This window comes from Scleropages formosus, chromosome 12 (genome assembly GCF_900964775.1).
Source record: "Scleropages formosus chromosome 12, fSclFor1.1, whole genome shotgun sequence".
Classification (NCBI taxonomy): domain Eukaryota; kingdom Metazoa; phylum Chordata; class Actinopteri; order Osteoglossiformes; family Osteoglossidae; genus Scleropages; species Scleropages formosus.
In genome coordinates, this window is record NC_041817.1 from 46015 (window position 1) to 65749 (window position 19735).

General features: G+C 42.5%; 3 protein-coding genes across 10 annotated transcripts; 1 reads left to right on the forward strand and 2 right to left on the reverse strand.

The window, feature by feature from the left end:
• Positions 1-170: 170 nt before the first annotated feature.
• fastkd1 (FAST kinase domains 1) lies at positions 171-5968 on the forward strand. 8 transcript variants are annotated; one of them, XM_018741509.1, is made up of 15 exons: positions 171-524; positions 897-1359; positions 1500-1568; positions 1672-1797; positions 2087-2485; positions 2758-2868; positions 2958-3089; positions 3339-3828; positions 4036-4147; positions 4250-4378; positions 4529-4660; positions 4787-4900; positions 5081-5225; positions 5441-5555; positions 5672-5968. In XM_018741509.1, the coding sequence occupies exons 2-15, from the start codon at positions 1025-1027 to the stop codon at positions 5771-5773; spliced, it is 2511 nt and encodes an 836-aa protein (XP_018597025.1). In that variant the 5' UTR covers positions 171-524; positions 897-1024; the 3' UTR covers positions 5774-5968. The 8 variants fall into 8 exon arrangements, with proteins under 8 accessions (XP_018597025.1, XP_018597023.1, XP_018597027.1 ...); XM_018741507.1 differs by having other exon boundaries at positions 900-1359; XM_018741511.1 differs by having other exon boundaries at positions 945-1359.
• A 247-nt stretch (positions 5969-6215) lies between these two features.
• klhl41a (kelch-like family member 41a) lies at positions 6216-10356 on the reverse strand. The gene is made up of 6 exons (XM_018741537.2): positions 8927-10356; positions 8081-8238; positions 7372-7479; positions 7093-7278; positions 6788-6934; positions 6216-6501 (listed from the first exon to the last, which is right to left on the reverse strand). The coding sequence occupies exons 1-6, from the start codon at positions 10034-10036 to the stop codon at positions 6390-6392; spliced, it is 1821 nt and encodes a 606-aa protein (XP_018597053.2). The 5' UTR covers positions 10037-10356; the 3' UTR covers positions 6216-6389.
• A 611-nt stretch (positions 10357-10967) lies between these two features.
• Positions 10968-18616, reverse strand: LOC108927893 (Bardet-Biedl syndrome 5 protein homolog). The gene is made up of 12 exons (XM_018741515.1): positions 18229-18616; positions 15967-16049; positions 15804-15869; positions 14520-14569; positions 14277-14404; positions 13951-14086; positions 13263-13358; positions 13014-13076; positions 12652-12786; positions 12055-12138; positions 11796-11819; positions 10968-11702 (listed from the first exon to the last, which is right to left on the reverse strand). The coding sequence occupies exons 1-12, from the start codon at positions 18288-18290 to the stop codon at positions 11601-11603; spliced, it is 1029 nt and encodes a 342-aa protein (XP_018597031.1). The 5' UTR covers positions 18291-18616; the 3' UTR covers positions 10968-11600.
• Between the last annotated feature and the right edge of the window lie 1119 nt (positions 18617-19735).

Genomic DNA, 19735 nt, shown 5'->3' on the forward strand with positions numbered 1-19735 from the left:
TTCCTGCAGTAAGATGATTGCTATGCTACGTGTACTTTAGGTAGCCAATTTTTTAAAAGAATATTTTATTTCCCTTCTTTGTTTTGTCCTTAGAATCAACCTCTTTACAACTGTCATTTTGGCGTTGTAAGATGATGTTTTGTTCCATGGTCCCTTAGCGATGTGTTCTAACAACACATAATCATGTATTCCTTAGTCAATTGTAATGGAATATCGCACATTGCTATTAAATGTTCACCTAAGTGAATACACCAGGTAAAAATGACAGATAAAATATCATATTTTATATTTAAATGAAAACAAAATCCGGACGACGAAAGTGGCGGATGTAAGCGTTCTCACGTGGGGCCCCAGCGAAGCGCCATGCTGTCGGCGCCGGCGTGACTCCACTCGTCAAAGTCAGACTTGAATATCGTTCCGGAGATCGGAGTGCCTCTTCTTGTGGCTGTAGCTACGATGTGGAAAAGTATACTTATGCTCTTTGCTTTGTGTGTAATAACTTAAGGAATGTGTGACGTGAAGGGGTAAGATACACGACTAGATATTGTACAGCTGAACAGAGAGATCCTCATCATTTGATTGAATGACAAATACGTTTTTTCAGAATTCTAGTGATTTCAGAGAGGAAATGTATCATGTATGTTTCTTCGAAATATAAAATCCCTGCACTGAAATAAACATAAAACTTGACTGCATAATGCTCACAAGATTTCTAATGTAATTTCTGCGCGGCGCTAGTATGAAATTGACAGCAGCAATTAAATAAATATCGCCATTCATAGTAGTTTTGTTTATTTGTTTTGATTGACTTTTTTGCAGCTCACCTTTCCTCATGTTCTGTCTTTTAAGTTGAAATGTTTGACCGCCTTCCTTATGTTGCTTTTCGTGTCATTCAGCAGATGTTTCATGACGCAACTATTATGGCACTCATTTCTCCTGTTCAGCTGCACACCTGTGAACTCGCCTTCTTAAGATGTGGACTTTTGTCGGAATCCGAGTCTGAATCCGTGCTGCCCGTCCTGCCATGCTGAGACTGCGGGCTTTGTGGCGCCATCCTTGCCGGGCTCTCCATGTTGGCAGAGCAAACCGGGACCAGATTTTGGAGCAGCTTCGCGTCTGCTCTGCAGAAGTCCAGGTGTTCGACGTGGTAGGCAAGCACAAGGCCAAGTTGGGGGCCGGCCATGTGGCCGGTGCCCTCGGGATGCTGTGGCAGTTCCAGAAGGAGAAACCTCACATTCTGCGCACCCTCGAGATGATTCGGACCCACCCGCAGTTCCTCACACTCTGCGTGCTGGCTGAGAACAAGATTGCGGTGATGGATGATTCCGCTGTTGTGGACATGCTGTACAATGTCCTGAGGTATGACGGAGGACTCACTTAAACACTTTAACGTGCACGGCGTAATGGCATTTGGATGGTAATACACGTTTTCTTGGAGCATAGTTAATATCAAAGTTTTTTTGGCAAATCTGTCAGGGGAGCCTGCTTTTGATCTGCAGGCTCACGGTGGAACCTCATGATTCTCTGGTCCAACAGCTGGTTACCGAAGCTTGGAACAGATTGGACAGGTAGGTAAAGACAGGAATGTAATATCGCATTTATTTTCAGTAGTTGCATTTGCATGCTATGGTCCTTGTGTCAAGTGTAGGTGAATGATGTCTTGTTTTGAAGATTGCAGTTGTCGACACTGTCCAAGTTTGCCGTCTGCCTAAGTGATCAGCACCTGCATCACAGCCCCTTAATGGGTCAAATCACTGACATTTTAAGCCAGAAACTGGAATCTGTGGAAGATATCAGGTATACATCACGACTTATCAGTTCGCCTCATCTATTTGTTGCCATGTATTTTATTAGTCTTGTTGTTTTGTCGATACTTTTATCAAAAGTTAACTATTTTTAAATGTGGATGTGTTACGGGACCAAATAAGGACCTTGATAAAGGATGAGACGGCTGGTTCCCTCGTGAGATTTAAGCCTCAGCTGTTGTGATAACTACTGCCTAACAAGTAGAATTTACAGCATTATTCAGTCTTGTGAACAGGCTTAGCAAAATCTTAACATATTTCTATTCTTGCCACTTCTGCAGGGTTCTGACTAACCTAATGGTCAGTGTATCCACTCTGGCCTCTCCGCATTTGAGGGACAGATTGATTGAGCGGGCAGATGCTCTTCTGGACACCATGAACCCATCCCTCCATCGCAACTCCAGAAGGGTGGTCCAGTTTCTGCGCAACATCAGATACTGCTACCGCCCCCTGCTGGAGAAGTGCAATCGTGTCTTTCTGCACGGCATAGGGGACATGGATGCCGAGAGCATTGGCATCATTCTGGGGCTGTACCAGTCCCTGCAGTTCAACAGCTGCGACTTCCGCTTGGCTGTCCGGGAGAGGCTCGCCGAACTTTCAGACACTTGTACAGACCCCAACTCCTTCAGCAAGTATTTTGCTGCCCTTGGACCCCTTGCCAGGCTGGAAACCAGAGAGGGGTAAGGTGTCATTATTGTACTAGTGGTAAAGCAAAGTCTAAAAAGGTTTACGTTGTTTATGGTGTCTTGACATGCGGAGAGTTCTCAGTTATTGTTGCATGTTTTCTAAAATGTTTTTCCCTCCAGATTCTTATGTTTTTGTAACCAGGCCAATGCAGTGTATGATTTCAAAGGCAGTTCTGTGTTTCATACTCTCAGAGACGGACATTTTACAGTATCTCCCATAATAAAAATGTTTATGATGCATAATTTTAACTTTGTTGGTCTTATAGCTTGGAAAGTTCAGCCCTGCTGTTGGTTGATGAACTTAACCCCCAGCAAGCATTGGCCGTCGTAGAGACACTGGAGGAGACTCAATGCAGGAACCTGCAGCTGATCACCAAGTCAGTTCAACTGTCGTGGTGTGGTTCACGTTGTCTGCTGTTCTGCTATGTGCTGTTGCTGCCTCTGGAACCGGGTTTTCCTTTTCCAGAATTGCGTCAGTGCTGCATAGGAACTTGGATGTGTTCCGGCCAGCAGAAATCGCCAGAATCACGCAAGCGCTCATTGTACTTCACTATCAGAGCCCAGAAATGTTCACCAAACTGAGGAGCAAGCTGGTGGGGTGAGTGGAGGTCCAACAGTCACTCGCATCAGTCTTTGTTGAATGTTTCTTTTTTTTGTTTGCTTGGGATTATGTTTCGATGTTGGGCGGACAGCAGATGTCCACAACAAACCTTAAACATCAGTTTAGGTGGGCTAGATCCCCTTACAGTGGCTACAGCAGTAGACGCAGTAGACATATTAACCAAGAGACACTGACTCCTTTGGGAACTAGAACTCCCCTGATTCTAACGCACGCTGTTTTTCACAGCCACTTGGAGGTTAGCGTGATCCCCCAAGAGGTGGCCATGCTGACACGCGTGCTGTCTATGCTGCCCTGCCCTCGCGTGGAGGAGACGGTCACGTCCCGTGTGAAAGCAGTACTGCCCCAGTGTAACCTGAATGAGCTCAACAGCATTGCCCAGGCTGCAGCCCGGTGGGCACGTGGCAGCATCCCGTCTTACCATCACAGCACACCTGGCACCTATGTCCAGCTGCTGCAGGTGCTCAGTCGCTGTGGACTGGAACGTGTGCGCATGGCCCACAGGCTGGACCTGCTCCTGGAAGAGCTCAAGTATGTTTCAGGGGAGTGGTTTGAGGAGGTGCTTCTGGAGGAGACCATGGTTACCCTCCAGAGACTGAAGGGGCAGATTACTTTCAATGACCTACCTGAGTTGTGCATGGTTCTAACCAGAAGCGGCTATCTTTTCCCCTCACTTATGGATCACATTGCCAGTATAACCATGGAGAACATCCACAAGGTACGACAAGCAGGACAAACAATTCCAGTTTAAGACTGATATGTTCATGAGAGAACATTGCCACAAATATTTTTTTTACATTGAATTTATTATATGAAGGTGTTAATTCCATTATGGAAAAGTTTTTTAAAAGACTTTAACATGATGCTCACAAGCTAAATTTCATAAACGGGAATTAACGTCATGCTGTTTTGAATTTCTGTCCAGATTCACTATTCCACGACCTATTCTATTCTGCTTCCATTTTCCGTGCTGAACTATGATCCACCGAACGGGGAGTTCTTTGAGACCTGCATCGAGAATTTCACCCCTTACATTGGTAATCACTGCACATGTTTAAAAAGAAAATCCTTTTGCAAGGTTTGAATTGAAGTTCCGGTGATTTTACCAGCTGTGTACCCGTCTGTCGCTCTCCCTCCAGGCTTATTTGACCCCCACCTGTTGGTTCTGCTGGCCTGTTGTTTGGCAGTGGCTGACTACTTCCCCGAGAGCCTGATTAGGGAAATCTTCACCGTGGACTTCTTGACCAAGTTGGACTCGCAGCTGGAAAGTACGTTGAAGCGTTTTCACAGGATAACCTCAAGAAGGAGCATGTGGTGCACCCGCCCATTTACCTTTGGGTTTCAGTAAAATATGCAACTCTGAGGCTGTCAGCTCTTGTGGTAAAACCACTGGCTCTCCTAACATGTCACCTTTGCAGCCCTTCCAGACACCCTGAACATGCGGATTCGCCTGCGCCTGATGGAGCTGAACCGAGCAGTGTGTCTTGAGTGCCCAGAATTCCAGGTGCCTTGGTTCCATGAGCGCTACTGCCTGCAAATGCAGAAGAAAGGTAAATGCACAGATCTGAAGAGTTACACATGGCGGTTTTGAACTGAAAAGAGGCCAGTGTTCATTAGCAGTTATGTGTTTGTATGCATATAAATGTACTCATTTCATCTTGGGTATGTCATTTTAGGCCATGGTGTCATCAGCCCTTTTCAACAACAAATCCACAAGATGCTGGGAGAGGTTCTTGGAGGAATGAACTATGCCAAAGTGGCTGTCTTAACTCCCTATTTCTACACAGTAGGTATGTTGACTGAATAAATCTGATTTTTCAGAGTTGAGGATTCCTCTTCACAATTGTTTCACAATAACCTATGAGCTGCAAATTGAAGGTATTTAGTAACTTAAAATGGACTGTTTCCTTTGTCTAGAAGAATCTCATTGTGACTTGTGTAGTGTAAGCCTGTCGTTCCTTCCCCTGCAGACTTTGAGTGTGTCCTGGACAGATATATGCGACCAGTACCCATCGCTGAGCATAGCCAGCTGCAGGTCACAGAGGAGGAGAAGGTCCAATGGGGACTAGGTTCTGCATGGAAGGAGCAAAATGAGCTGCCAGCTGGGGCACAGCGGTAGGAGACCATAAAAAAACCAGCTGCTGTTTTACATGTGGGTAGCATGACCAGGAAGTTGGGATTTTCTTCAGGACAACAATCAGAACATTTCTCTTGTGTTCCACTAACAAAGGACAGAAAAGGGTAGACCATTATTTGGGTATAGATAGCTTTGAGTTTTAGTGTGCTGTTTTTGACCTTTTATTTTCTTACCTTGTTTGCTGTCTCCTCAGCATTGCTGTGGACTTCCTGGACTCAAGGTCCTTCTGCAGGAACTCGGGTCACATGAAAGGAGATGCCGTGATGAGGAAGAGACACCTGGAAATTTTGGGTTATCATGTTGTCCAAGTGTGTAGGATCAGTCAATGTATCAGACTGTGTTTTGTTTGGAAGTCTAGAATTTATGCCTTTTGTGTCTTTTGTCTTGTATTTACTTTGTCTTTTGCTTTTACTCCTTACTATAGATCCCTCACTTGGAGTGGAATTCAATGGAACTGTCCAACATGGAAGCTTGGAAGGAATACCTGAGAAAGAAGATATTTACTGAATACTCCAAATGTGACTAGTGTGTTAAAACACAGGAAAAAAAACATCCATATTTATTTCAGATGTTTTATATTCTGGAATTTTGTCATTTAACATGGTGACTGTATGAAGGTATGTGTATTTAAGGGACAGATGTCACATTAAGTGCTTCTTGAATGTTCTGAAATATCAGTACCGCTTTCGATGTGTACTCCCTACATCTGATTTTATAAATGTTTTATATTTTCAGTGTATAGTCTTTATAATAAAATGTTTATTTTTTTTCAGTTGTTTTAACTGTTTTCACTGGGTGCTTAAATACAAATTCACCTTCTCTTGCACAGTATGCGGTGAATCAGAAACTGACATAACTGATCTATTTCTCCATAAATGAAACTTTGTCATTTTATAAATTTTTATTAAAAAAGGAAACACAAATACCATCTAGGCAAAGCTGTTTAAATTTAATACATTTTTGATGTATTCATGTGGTGTTATCTAACTATAGAAAGCTGACTCCGTTTGAAAAAATCTTGCTTAAAACTGTCCTTTGCTGGTACAGTATCTAATGGTCCATGCTTTAATAAATAAGCATATCTAACAGTAGTAAGAGGCTCTGGACAGTGAATTCTGGGCATTGAGTTCAGGGTGCGGTGCTTAGAGCTTGGGCATCTTGATGGGGTTGAGGCGCATGGAGACGCAGGAAGCCCCAGAGGCATAGCGCATCTCTCTCAGCATCCCGCACCACTGCTTCTTGTCCTCCTCATACCTGGCACAGAGTGAGAGGGTAGGGTTACAAGTACATTCGAAATCAGCAAACTAAAAATGGGAAATGGTAAAGAATCCAAAACAAGACTGAACACCTGCCACTTTTTACAAACAAGTGTATCATTATTTAAAGTGGTTAAATTTATCATACAAAATGCATATTCTTAATCAGTAAATTGTCAACCACAAAGTTCAGCTAAGTTTTACAAACATTTTCTTATGGGTTCTCAATACCACAATTTGTGATTCATAGGACACCACTGCACGGGACTGATGTTGAGACTTACTGCCAGATATCGGTGACCTCTGTGGGGGCACACTCTTTATTCTCCACCTGAACCATGGCGAAGCCTCCCACGGCATACAGAGCACCTCCACTGCTGACCAGGTTGATGGAGCTCCTCTCCTGGGGGAACTCAGTGAAGGGCTCCCACCTGAAGGGGACCCATTAAAATTCTGAGATATCCTTCCATGACAAAGTTGACCGGTAACTTCTAAGACATTGGTGAGTCTCAGTCACAGAGAATATATTTGAATGTAACTGGAATTAGGACATGCATCTACCAGTATGAATAACATAGATCAGATTTACTTGTTGGTCCTAAAGTCATAGACTTCAGAAGCAGCTGTGAGGCCATCTTCGTTGACTCCACCAGTCACCACAATTTTTCCATTGTGAACGACAGTGCCGAACATCGCCCTTGCTGTTTTCATGGCGGCCAACTCTCTCCATTCCGACTGCTTGTGATTGTATGCGAACATCTTGTTGATGACTTTGCTATGGATGAGTTGAAACAGTGATTTCAGAACCCTTTATACAATCTATAGGCATGTCCATACAGACCTCTCCTACTCGAATTATGGCCCTTACTTGTCATCTGTCTTTCCGCCAATGCAGTATAACAACTCATTGTGGGAAACCACAGCATGACCATGGATCCGGAGAGGCAGCTTTTTGGCCTCAGTCCACTTCATTTTCCTATGAAACATGAAAAATAATAAAGGTCAAGTCAGTATGATCATAGTAAAAATATTATTTAATGACATTTAATTATTTGCCATGTGGGCATTTCTTTTTTCACACACATGGAATTGCTAAACATTTAATGGGGACATCTAGAAACCTTCAAGAAGAAATTTTACAGAAAGGTATTAATTTAGAGAACATTATGGTGATTTATGATATGCTTTGTTAGAAAGTAGTTCTTTTTTGGCCATTATTGTGAATAAGACTGATGGCCGCATATGTATAAATATCATAGTAACATACTTCACGTACGTTAAACATCTAAAGACATACAATAAACAACTAAACATCTAAAACCATATATATAAACAAGACATACCTTAAATGTCTAAACTGAAAAATTATTTATTTTTCTGCATTTTCCTTAGGTGTATGTGTCTAAATGTATTATCATGTGATTCTTCAACAGAATTTTGAGAATTTATGTTAGGTATAGTGCATATATTAATAATTTTACAACTGTTGTCATGGGCTAAATTATATGATATGGCTGCTGTTCCGTTCTCGAGATGTCAATATTAAAAATAAATATAGATGACTATTTTTTTCTTACTCTGTATCATAGCACATCACTGAGTCAAGAGACTCGTCAGTTTGCAGGTCTTTTCCTGCCACTGCAAAGAGAAGGTTCCCACATTCTGCCATGCCGAAGAGACATCTAGGAGAGGGCATTGGAGGGAGAGCGATCCAGTCAGCAGCGAGACTGTCCAGCTGCAGCACAAAGTGTTGGGTGGCAAAGAGAAGGATAAGGGTTTAAGTCTGCCAAAGGACTGCACATCAGTTACAACTGATGCCCAGGTAAAATAATAAGCTCAATCAGAAAAACATTTGTTAAATTAAAAACTCATGCTCCAGATGTAGGAATGCACATTTCCACCCTTTAATTCACTTGCAGTACTATGGCCTGCTTTGATGGAGGTATCATATATACGAGAATTTGACTTTGTACTAAGGAATGTTCCCATCATGCAACATAATTTCTGACACATAATTTTCCTTATATGAAGGCTGCAAATGTAATGTAGTAAATTATGTACATGCAAAAAGTTTAAGCATTAAGCTAAGTATCATTTACAGCCCTTCTTGTATTATGTTTTAATATACACACATTTCTGAACCGCTTGTCCTGTAGAGGGTTGTGGGGAGCTGGAGCCTAACCCGGCAACTCAGGGCGTAAGGCTGGAGGGGGAGGGGACACACCCAGGACGGGATGCCAGTCCATCACAAGGCACCCCAAGTGGGACTCGAACCCCAGACCCACTGGAGAGCAGGACCCGGGCCAACCCACTGCGCCACTGCACCCCCCCCACCACTGTTTTAATATAGCATACATTTAAATTTTCAATTTTTGAGTAAATCAGCAATTTGTGCAGGTAACTGTGGAGCTGTGGCTGATCACCTGATAGAAGTAGCACTGCAGTGGGGTCTCCTTGTTCTCCTCGTCCACAAACAAACCCCCAAGAATGTACAGATGGTTCTTCTTGGAGGTCAAGCTGACGTGATTACGGGGGATCTGCTCCGCCATGGCAGCCAGGAAGCACTCGTTCTCATTGGCATCGTAGGCCACTGCTGCTGTGTCATTGATCATCAGGATCAGGTCTCGGGTGTACATGCCGTGTCTGCGCACATCATTCAGATAACCAGGAAGCAAGTCTTCCTTCCCAACATCCTCATCCCCCACAGCTTGCCCAGAGTCCCCTTTCTTCTTCTCCTTTGCAGGGAGCTTTCCTGCAAAAGCATCTCTTATAACCTTGACCTTCTTCAGGAGCTCTGGGTCTGCCTTGATGATGTCATCCTTCTCCACCTTCTCTTTGAAGTACTTTTCAGGCATAAGGCGGAATCGAACACAACTGAAGGCATCATTCAAGGTCTTGACCCGTCTCTCCTTGTCAGTCCTGACCCATTTCATCAACGCCTCAAAGACCAGCTCCTCCTTCTCCACGTTCAAGGAGTCTCCACCGATGATGGCAAAGAGTTCATGGGGTTCCAGCTGAAGGAAGTCCTCCTCTTGGGCCAGAGACTCAAAACGGTCTGCAATGTAGTCCCGAGCGGCTACTGCCAGGCGTGGACAGTTGAGGACTAACCCTAGTCGGAAAATAGCCAAGCAGTTGCCAAGGGACAGGCTTCTCTGCAGGTAATTCACACATACTGTAAATACCGAAGGGATCTGGAAGCGGTTCGCCACTGCAAAAATTTCCTGCACATTCTCATCTGTCAGTTCGATCTCTGCTGAATACAGGTAGGTCACAATCATATCCATGATGGCAGGGTCCACATTTTCCAGAATCACTTCGTTGTTTCCCTCTGCTTTACCCTCCTCAGAGAAGAACAGCTCTCGGAAGTAGGGGCTGCACGCCGCCATGATCAGACGATGGCAGGGCAAACTGCGATCCCCCACCTTGAGTATGCAGTCCACAAACTTGTTCTCATTCAGGAGCTCCTTCAGGCCATCCTGGAGGAGGGTGCTCTGGTACAAGCGTAGGTCTTCCTTCAAGCTCTTTGGGTCCATGCTGGCGGGAGCGTGGCTTTCAGAGGAGAGATGGCCGTGCTGCTTCTCGTCTCGCGGTCTTGGCTAGAAAGGGCTGAGCAACGTAGGAAGTCCGGCTTGAAGCCCCTGCAATTTAATCCCACTTCTCTAAATATAGACCCCCAGCACAGTCTGCTGGAATTCAGGCTGGACAAACTGGAAAGAGGTCCCAGCTCATGCAGCTGTCACTGACCGAAAAAGCAACTGTGGGCCTTGTGGGTCACCATGGAAATAAAGCTTTGCGCTCGCAGCACATGCAACATGTTAGAAATATTCACAGAGCTGAGAATTGCCTAACTGGTTCCGCTTATTTGTCTTGTGCTAATGTCTCAGTTACATTGGGATATTAATGACCATAAACCAAATTATATTTCTTACCTTTGAACGGTGAATGTTTTTCAAATTCACCTTGGTTTAGTTAAAAAAGGAGTCTATCCACTTTACACATTATTAAAGCAAAACAAGACATTTTCAGCAACAAAAAACTTGAAGCTATTAAATGAACAGCAGAGAAATATACGTAAGAGTCATTAATAACTGTGAGTAAGGCAGGAGTAGGCAGGTGGGTGTGAGAGTGACAGCGAGCTCTACATCGAGCCGTCGTTTGTCTCAAAGTAGAAATGACACAACAAGGAGCTATTTGTACTCGTATCTCTGGAACAAAAATCACCAGGTAACTCAACATTCCTTCATGCTGATTCTGTCACAAATTAAAACTTGCTATATGCAGCTACTCGTGTAATGTGCACTGGTATTTATGGTGGAATGTGACAAATTGGCTTCATTCAAGAGTCACATGTCTGCATTCAAGTCTCCCCTTTTGCGTTGATTTAATGCACTTGTTGTATTGTTCTCTGACATGTATGTTGCTTTGGAGAAAAACATCTGCTGAATGAATAAATGTAAGTATAAATGTAAATTCAAAGTTTTATTTTCCAAAGTACAGCCCCGCTTGTGAGCAAGGTCAAGGAACAGCTGCTTCGCCTAACAGGTGACGGTCAATCCTCTTTACCCAATTGTATCATACTTCATCCCCTCAGATGCGTTTGTAAATAGCCTCTGGGTCACTGCTTGCAGAGGGGGACGTCACATCTCTAAAGCGAATAAATCACTCAGCTTTCTTTTCATACACTGAATTAGGACTTGACATTTACAAGCCAGATACTTTCAAAAACTACAATAAAAATACAAGCCAAATAACAGACACAATTTTGACACAATAAAAGTTTGCAAAACTTAATACTAAAACTTTAGCTGCAGTACAGAATTTTGACACAAAAATGCAAATTAGTTTACAAATGCCGGTACCAATAAAACAACTATGAAGAAATATACTAGTCTCAATTCAAGTAAGGTTCCTTTTGGAGTTTTTGCCACAAAGCAAAATTTTAATACTGTTTATGTGGGTATTTATAAAATTTACTTATAATATATTTAGAACTGACAAGTTTCTTGCTATTTAAACAGTGTTAAATAACTGGCCATATTCTTTAACCTATTCAAATGACACTGAAAACATACAATAAAAAAAATTCCAACAGTCTTATTAAGACATAACTTCCCAGAGTCCCTGAAGAGTAAATCCTTCTTTCGGCTTTTCAACGGCCAAGCCAAGCTCTTCAGAAAATACTGGCTCTCGGTCTTGTTGCTTTTCAGCAAAAGAAACAAATATTTATGTTTTTGCATGTACCATAATGAAAATTAGATTAAAGCTGTATACATTTAGATATAGTGGTATTACCTTATTGCCATCTGCAAAGTATGCCTATAAAAAGACAGAAAACCATAGAGCAAACAAATTAAAGTGTTATTTTTATTTTATCATTCAAAGGTGAGTGTTCATAAATTGAATTCCCTGAGCCTGAAGCTGACACAAACATTTCAGAACCCAGGCAACTGCAGCATGTTTGTGTGACACTGCTCTACAATGCTTTAGCAACCTGCTATTTTGAGAGCGTGACAAGCAAACAGAGGGCTCCGCTCCATAGATCCACACTCACCGTGAAAGCATCTGTCTGCTCATCTGGCTCGATCTCCACGTCGTCGGCAGGCTGCTCCACTGTTAGCTCCTCTAGTGGCTGGGGCTAGTATTGCAAGGGCAAAAAATGAGCAACTGTTATCTATTGTTGGTAGGAGACTGCAGTCAGAACCTGAAGCTTGGGGGGGGGGATGCCAGGGTGTGGAGGAGCGGTAAGAAACCATGGTGCAGCAGCTGGTAGCGTAGTGGTTAGTGCTGCTGCTTTTGGACACAGAGGTCACAGGTTCAAATCCCACTACCAGCTCCAGTAGCCTTGACTTGAGCTAAATTCCTCCAGTAAAATTACCCAGAAGTATAAATAAATAATTGGAAGTTGCTTTGAAGAAAATTGTCAGCTAAATGAATACAAGTCTATGCATACAAAATGAAAAAGACAGGTCCCCTTCAGTTTTTTAAAGAAATTCGCACAATTATTGCCCACGCAGATTCGCAAGACATGTTAGGAAGTTAAAAATACTGTCAGGGAGGTCTAAAGGACATTGCATATTTAGAACGGGGGAACCAACAGTTTCCTAAGGATGGGGTTAATTCAGGGACAACAGGCTGTCAGAATGCGCACCTTCTCCTCCATCTCGTAGTCCACTCCAAAGATGGGGCTGGCAGAGTAAACTTTGTGCAGTGAGTTAATCTCTTTTACCACATCCTGCAGTTTATCCAAAGGGTCAATCTTGAAGCCAAGCACATATCCCCCTGTCTAAACAAAGTTAAACATGAATCCACTTTAAAGAAAAAGCAAGGCATTCAAAATAGACACTTTTTAAAGCATATCGATATTAGGGAGGGGCAAATCTGATCAAATGGATAGTAGCTATTGGATAGTATCCACTTGGCAATAAAGCTCGTTCTGCTTCTGATTCTAATTCTGATCAGGTCAATCTGAGAATGATGTTCGGACAGTAATTCTCTGGAAATCAAACTTACTTGTTGAGAGCTCTCAATCACCAGTGCCAATCCAAATTTTGAGTCTCTGATCTTAATGGAGCGCTTTGGGAGAGAAACATGGAGCATTACGAAATAACAAGAAGAATTAAAAATTAACTGCCAAATGCGGTGTGTAAGCAGACTAAAGCAAAAACAAGTGAGGAGTTTGGATCCTTTTTGTACTCATTAACCAGCAGGTAAGAGCAATGCTTCACAACAGTACTGGTCATGCTGACTGTTCCTACATACAATCTGCAGGTAAGGAATGCTGACGTTGAAGCTCTCGTTCATGTTTGCATGCCACACAATTCGCACGTTGGTGATAAAGAAGGTTCCCAAGTTTCCCTGCAAGGAACAAGATTAAGATGACTTAGGACAAATTCACACTCGGAGACAGTAACCACATATTTATACAGATACGGGAAGAAGATCACCGTCTAATTATCGGGAATGAAACCATCAGCACTTAGTATTAGTAAAAGTGGACAGATGCCATGGTAGTTCCCAAGGCAAAACAGTCCTGGGGTTTGTGTCGGGTATAACACGTATGGAAGGAGGTAGCAAAAAGTCCTCTAACGAAGGCTACTGGAAAATCTTCAAGAATTAGTGTGTCATTTAAGGAAAGAGCTGCATCTACATTTTCCAGATGCATATAATTTAATGTAACATCTGCCCTTGGAATTCATTATGATACCAAAAACTGAGGTGTCACTATCACAATGGAGTTCATCTGCTCTGACATGAATCATGTTACTGAATCGATGAAAACCTCTGCCTTGGGTGGAATAACCTTACAATGGACATTGCTAACGTGATATATTCAGAGCTTCTTGGAACTGATTCTTCCTGTATTTTGCTGTGGCTCAGAGCTGTCGGAATGAAAAAATGGACATTGTTAGTAGGTAAGTACCATAAAAGGTCAAATAGGGTCATGTACCTGGTCACTAGATAAGTTCCACACTCCGTTAATTTTGTTGTAGAGCTGCTCTTGAGGCAAGAGCCTCAGGTGCTTGTTATGAATGAGAGCCGCTCGTAATTTCAGATCGCGGTACATTTTAGACGTTTCATAAGCCCTTGAAAGGAAAGAAAAACGCGACAGATGAACAACTTCGCGAGCCTCTATTCGAAACGTAAAACTGAATATGAATGGTCAGATTATAAAGATTTCACCCTGCCTGTAGTGAGAATAAACTCTTGAGACCAGATTTCAAGTGTCAAGGACACAAAAGAAGGACGGCTTTGTGGACGGACTTGAGGAACCACCTGTGGACTGCAATGACGGAGGTGAACAGCCGTGGACTTCCAGGAACAACACTGGTGAAAATGAACTCAAATCTGGTATTATTGCTCTTGGTTAATATGTAAAGTGCTTCGGTCTGCCCTCGTAGCTTCTGAAACACACGCGAGACACATCTCAACGCATACGAAACACATGGGAATTGTTTCAAAGCAGGCTGGAAAAATTAAAAGGTTAAAAAGCACAACAGCATCACTGGATGTACTTACCGAATTAGCAGTTCTTGTTGTGATGTTAATAACAGAATTGTATCCCACCGCTGAAAAAGAGTAATCGATAATACGCATTTTTTTCCCTCCAAATTAATACATGCATTTGACCAGAATCATAAACACTGATAAACATATTTGGTCCAGAAGAGGGCAGCAATGGTTCTGAGAAGCTGAGTGACTCATATTACATTTACTTATTTAGCTCACACTTTTCTCCATACCTACTTACTACATGAAATTAAGGTACCTGCAATTATTTACCCATTTATACAGCTGGGTAATATTTACTGGAGCAATTTAAGGTAGGCACCTTGCTCAAGGGTACTATCGGTGGAGTTGGGAAACAAAGGTCCAACCTTTGGATCCAAAGGCAGTAGCTCTAACCACTATGCTATTGTGTCAAAGGCACCAAATTCTGAATTTATTTATATATATAAAATAGAATTAAGTTGGTCAGTGAAAACACTGAAAATCTTTTCTTTGTACTTTTGTCAGTTAAATAAAGGTTCAATAGAACTGACAAATCACAAATTCTTTCTAAAATTGCATTTTAGAAAATATCCCAACTTTTCTGGAAATGGGGTTTGTATTTGGAAATAGCAGAAGCCAGTTTTGTACCAAAACTTCATTTCATACAATTTTTTTAATGGCATTTTTTACATCAGCAGCCTCAAATTAGATAGTCACCACTTTTTAGGAAAACAATACAAAGCTGTTTTCAAAATGCAGGGCGGTGTTATGCTTTTCCTTTTAATTATACTAGTACTGGGTATTAGTGTGTTTCGGGTGATGTGGGGGCGAAAAAAGAGAACCGCAGCACAAACAGCCAGGTCTAGATCTGCGCAGGGATCTCGACTGGACTTTCTTATTTACACCATGCCATAAACACCTCTGCCAAGGGACACAAAACACACAGGCATGTGTGCAGCTCATACAGACAATTCTCAAAGTACAGTCACTTTGTCTAACAGCTCCGTTTCTGCTGGTGTGCATCAGATAAGAACCTGCGTATAGAACTGATGAGCAACCCTTCACCTGCTACGTTTTACATTTGACTTACAAACTTTCCGAGTAACGAACCAACTCGGTTCTAATTAAGTTTGTAAGGAAGGGACCAACCGTACATGAATACCTCCACTGATCCGTTACACTCCAGTTCAAAGCTCACCTCAGTTTGCAAGACATCCCGAGGGACCTGTGTGTGAAACTGAACTGTTGCGTGATCCTTGGATGAGAATGTGCGCTCTCAAGTGTCACGAGTGTTCGCAGGAGTGTTCTTACACAGGTTAACTCTGGGCAGAGCCAAAGAGTGCCAGATGATCCTCAGGTTGGTCACAAGAAGCCTCCCTGCAAACCGGAACCCAGATCCGAAAGCAAGGTCATTCAGAGGCGGTCCATACTGCAGCTGCTGTGTGCACTGATGTGCTTCGTACTGCTCTTTTACCTCTGTCCCCGTTGTTTCCTTTCGTATCTTCAATGGAGTCCAGGCAGTCGATGAGCACTTCACCCGGCCTCGTCTTCATTTGCCTTCACAGACATCGGTGTTAGCAGCTCTAGCCAAACTCTCTCTTTTACCTTCTTCTGTGCACAGAATTAGAATGTAGACTTCATACATACTATGCAGTGGCATTTTACGTGAGTTCAGAGCCCAGGCGAAAATGTTGGAGAAAATATGCAAAAACTGGACTTCAGTGCTTCAATGATGCTTCTTAACCCACCGCATGCCAGCTGAGTTAGGGTTCCTACAGGGGCCTGTTCCTGAGTGACTGAGCACAAGCGTGGAAAAGGGTGAGCGCTCTGCTATTGCACGATGAACGTCTGGACATTTCTCATTTTATTACGTCACTTCTGATCGTAATGTTTCTTTAAATTTAAACTACGCCAATCTATTTTCAAAAAGCGATAAAGATTGGAGCGAAAACAGCTCTAATGAGCACTACAATGAACCCAAACTGAGCAGGACTAAGACTCACTCTGGACTCATTCCACTTGTTTCCACAGTATTTACAGCTCCTGTATGAGGTCTGAGAGTGTCTGTGATCAGTAACAAGATGCGGAATGTTGGAAGTGTTTATGGGACAATGTGGTCAACATCTGATTTTTAAATGTGGTTTAATGTACTCACTCACTTCCATTAATCATTAGTTCTTGTCAGGGTCGTGGCGGGCCAGAGTATATCATGGAATCACTTGAGAATAGGCAAGAAGTGGTATACCCCGGACAGGATGCCAGTGCACTGCAGGGCAGCCGCACACACTATGGGCCATTTTAATGTCACCAGTTGATTTTAACTGCATATCGTCAGACTGTGGGAGAAAACCCACACAAACTGAGCTGGATTCAAACTTAAACCTAAACAGCCCAGGCACTGTGAGGGATCAGTGCTACCCGCTGTGCCACCATGTCACCCAATTTTACTGTAGCAAAGAAGTTCATTAACCTAAAAGTCTTACAGAAAGGTTTCTCTTTATTAAAGCTAATGAGTCTAATTCATTCTGTGTCATTTTTTACACACAACCTAATCTGTGAATAAACTGAGGGACATCTGTACTGTTAAGGTTTCATTGATCATTGTAACGAGGTGTGGTGGCACAGGGGGCTTGACCAGGGCCTGCTCTCTGGCAGGTCTGTGGTTCGAGTCCTGCTTGGGTCCTTGCAACAGACTGGCATCCTGTCCTGAGTGTGTCCCCTCCAGCCTTATGCCCTGTGTTGCCGGGTTAGGCTCCGACTCACTGTGACCCTGCCTGGGACACGTGGTGTGTGTGTGTTCATTATAAATTGGTGGGCTTTACAAAAAAATTGAGATATGAGCTGATTTCCAGTTTAAATTGCATTCATAATTGGAGGACTTAGTGTATTGTTGTTTCCTTATTCATTTTATCAGTAAATACAGAGTATTTCTCATAAATGTGTTTATTAATGGATAACAGGGTGGGGTAGCAAGTAATACTGTGTCTCATACCCCCTGACTGCGAGTTTGGGCGTAGGTTTGAATCCGACTGCGTAGAGTTTGCCTGTTGCTCCTGCTCTGGTTTCCACCCACAGTACAAAAAAATTGCTATTACAGAACTTTTAAAATCAAACTTACCAGTCCAGCAGTATGTGTAAGTGAATGAGTGTGTGTCTGATTGCACTGTGATCTACTGGTCCCGTTCAGTGTGTACATCCTAACGCCCTATCCTTCCGTGACAGGCTCCGGACAACCGCGACCCTCACTGGACAAGCGGTTACCGGGAAATAAGCGTTAATCATTATTTACTATATACTCCCCAGTCGGACAAGCACTTGACTTGTTCCCATGGCATGAGATTATTGTTTTGTATGCACAAACGTACGATACCACACTCCAAAGGTTCAAGGCGACCTGTCCTGTTTAAATAATTTATATGCGACTTCACGCGCTGACTCACTCACTGTGCCCCCGCGTTTGTTAGCGTACAGTCTCACTCAACTAATCTTGAGTCTTCAGTCTCAGACAAACAAAGTTTGTTGCCACCAACGCCGGCCGCCGGGTCGGGAAAATCCCGCACACGAACGAACCTGGTATCTATTACAACAATATCTACCTGAATCAATCATAAGCTCTCAACACACTGCAAAGATTATAGTCGCTGAAATTCTGCAGGTTAGCCCCGTTTAGCATGATCTTGCTAGCTCACTAGCTGCTCTCTCTCACACACACACACCCCCGCGAGTCCGTACTTACTGCGCGGTAATATCGAATCTGACATCTCTGTCCTCCCAGAGAGCGTCCAGTGTGGATACCATGGTAGTCTGCTATGTTCTGCTTATGTATGCTTTAGATTTTCTACGGATTTGTATGGGATTTTCTACGGATTTGCAGTAGGTTTAAAATGCCTTAGCATAGTTCTAGCCGTCATGACGCTCTGACGTCCCCTTGGCAACAGAGACGACGGTAAGCAGAAAAGACCAAATTGTCCGAGTCAAGATTTGGCATCGCGATTTAGTCAAAGTACCCCTGACCGAGGCTCAGTATTTGCAGTATCTTAGTACAGTGTCATTGTAACAATGATGATGTAACACTGTAATTTGCCTTGTACAAAGGATGGCAGCTAAATATAGATTAATAATACACACACACACACACATTTTCAGAACCGCTTGTCCCATACGGGGTCACGGGGAACCGGAGCCTACCCGGCAACACAGGGCGTAAGGCCAGAGGGGAAGGGGACACACCCAGGACGGGACGGCAGTCCGTCGCAAGGCACCCCAAGCGGGACTCGAACCCCAGACCCACCGGAGAGCAGGACTGTGGTCCAACCCATTAATAATAATTATACTTATTATTGGTATTATCTAAATTTAATTTATCTGCAATATTTTCAGCAGGTAACCAAAGAACCATATAACAAATCATAAAAATGTATCTTATTTATAGAAATGGCAATCCTAAAATGAAACAAAATATAACATAAAATAACAAACGTGAAATTCGCATTTTCTTACATATCACAAAAATGACTCTGCTCAAGACATTACAGCATGTATTTATACCAGCCTCACATACTTTGTGGATACAAGATTTGGATTGATAAGCAAAGTCAGGAAATGTTTGATTTATTCTTTGTCAAACATGAAAAAGTCCTAAAAATCGCATAAAAACTAGCATTTATTCATAAATGTTACAATATGAAGAGGTGATGAAAGCTGATACTGAATCAGAAATTTCCCCAGCAGAAACATCAAGTTACAATGTTACATTACTGTTATTGTCCAAAATGGGTGATTCTAAAATTTACATGAGGTAAATATTAGGTATACATGGCTCAACAGGCTGCCTGTATACATGGGGAAAATGTATATTCTGCATCCCAAAAAATTAATTAATTTAGTTTAATTGATCAATTAAAAATGAATGAATTTAGTTTAATTTAGTTAATTGAATTCAATTATTTGTTTATTATCAGACAAAAAATATATAGAGAGTATCCAGTGTTTCAGCCTAATGTCATCAGTGCAGAAAAAGTATTGCATAACTTGAGGAGTAGTGTATTATTTATATCTGCATATTTCATACCTCACATGTTGGAAATTACAGTTAAATACTAGGGTACTGCATAATTCTCGGCATGAAATTTGATATAACCTGCTTTAAAGAGACCTGCAAAAATGGCGAAAACCTGGAAACAGGAAACAATTCTGGTGTATTTCACCGAAAGTACTCCTGTAAAAAATATTTTTGTCATACT

Coding starts and splice junctions, on each gene's coding strand:
- klhl41a (XM_018741537.2), bottom strand. CDS start 10,036: ATGGACCCAAAGAGCTTGAAGGAAGACCTACGCTTGTACCAGAGCACC. Junction 7,480..8,080: donor GTGATGTGCTATGATACAGA/GTAAGAAAAAAA, acceptor CATGTTTCATAG/GAAAATGAAGTGGACTGAGG. Junction 6,502..6,787: donor GAGGTCACCGATATCTGGCA/GTAAGTCTCAAC, acceptor ACTCTGTGCCAG/GTATGAGGAGGACAAGAAGC.
- LOC108927893 (XM_018741515.1), bottom strand. CDS start 18,290: ATGGTATCCACACTGGACGCTCTCTGGGAGGACAGAGATGTCAGATTC. Junction 13,359..13,950: donor GGAACTTATCTAGTGACCAG/GTACATGACCCT, acceptor TGTTCCTTGCAG/GGAAACTTGGGAACCTTCTT. Junction 13,077..13,262: donor GCATTCCTTACCTGCAGATT/GTATGTAGGAAC, acceptor TCTCTCCCAAAG/CGCTCCATTAAGATCAGAGA.
- fastkd1 (XM_029256874.1), top strand. CDS start 1,025: ATGCTGAGACTGCGGGCTTTGTGGCGCCATCCTTGCCGGGCTCTCCAT. Junction 1,798..2,086: donor GAATCTGTGGAAGATATCAG/GTATACATCACG, acceptor CCACTTCTGCAG/GGTTCTGACTAACCTAATGG. Junction 4,379..4,528: donor GTTGGACTCGCAGCTGGAAA/GTACGTTGAAGC, acceptor TCACCTTTGCAG/CCCTTCCAGACACCCTGAAC.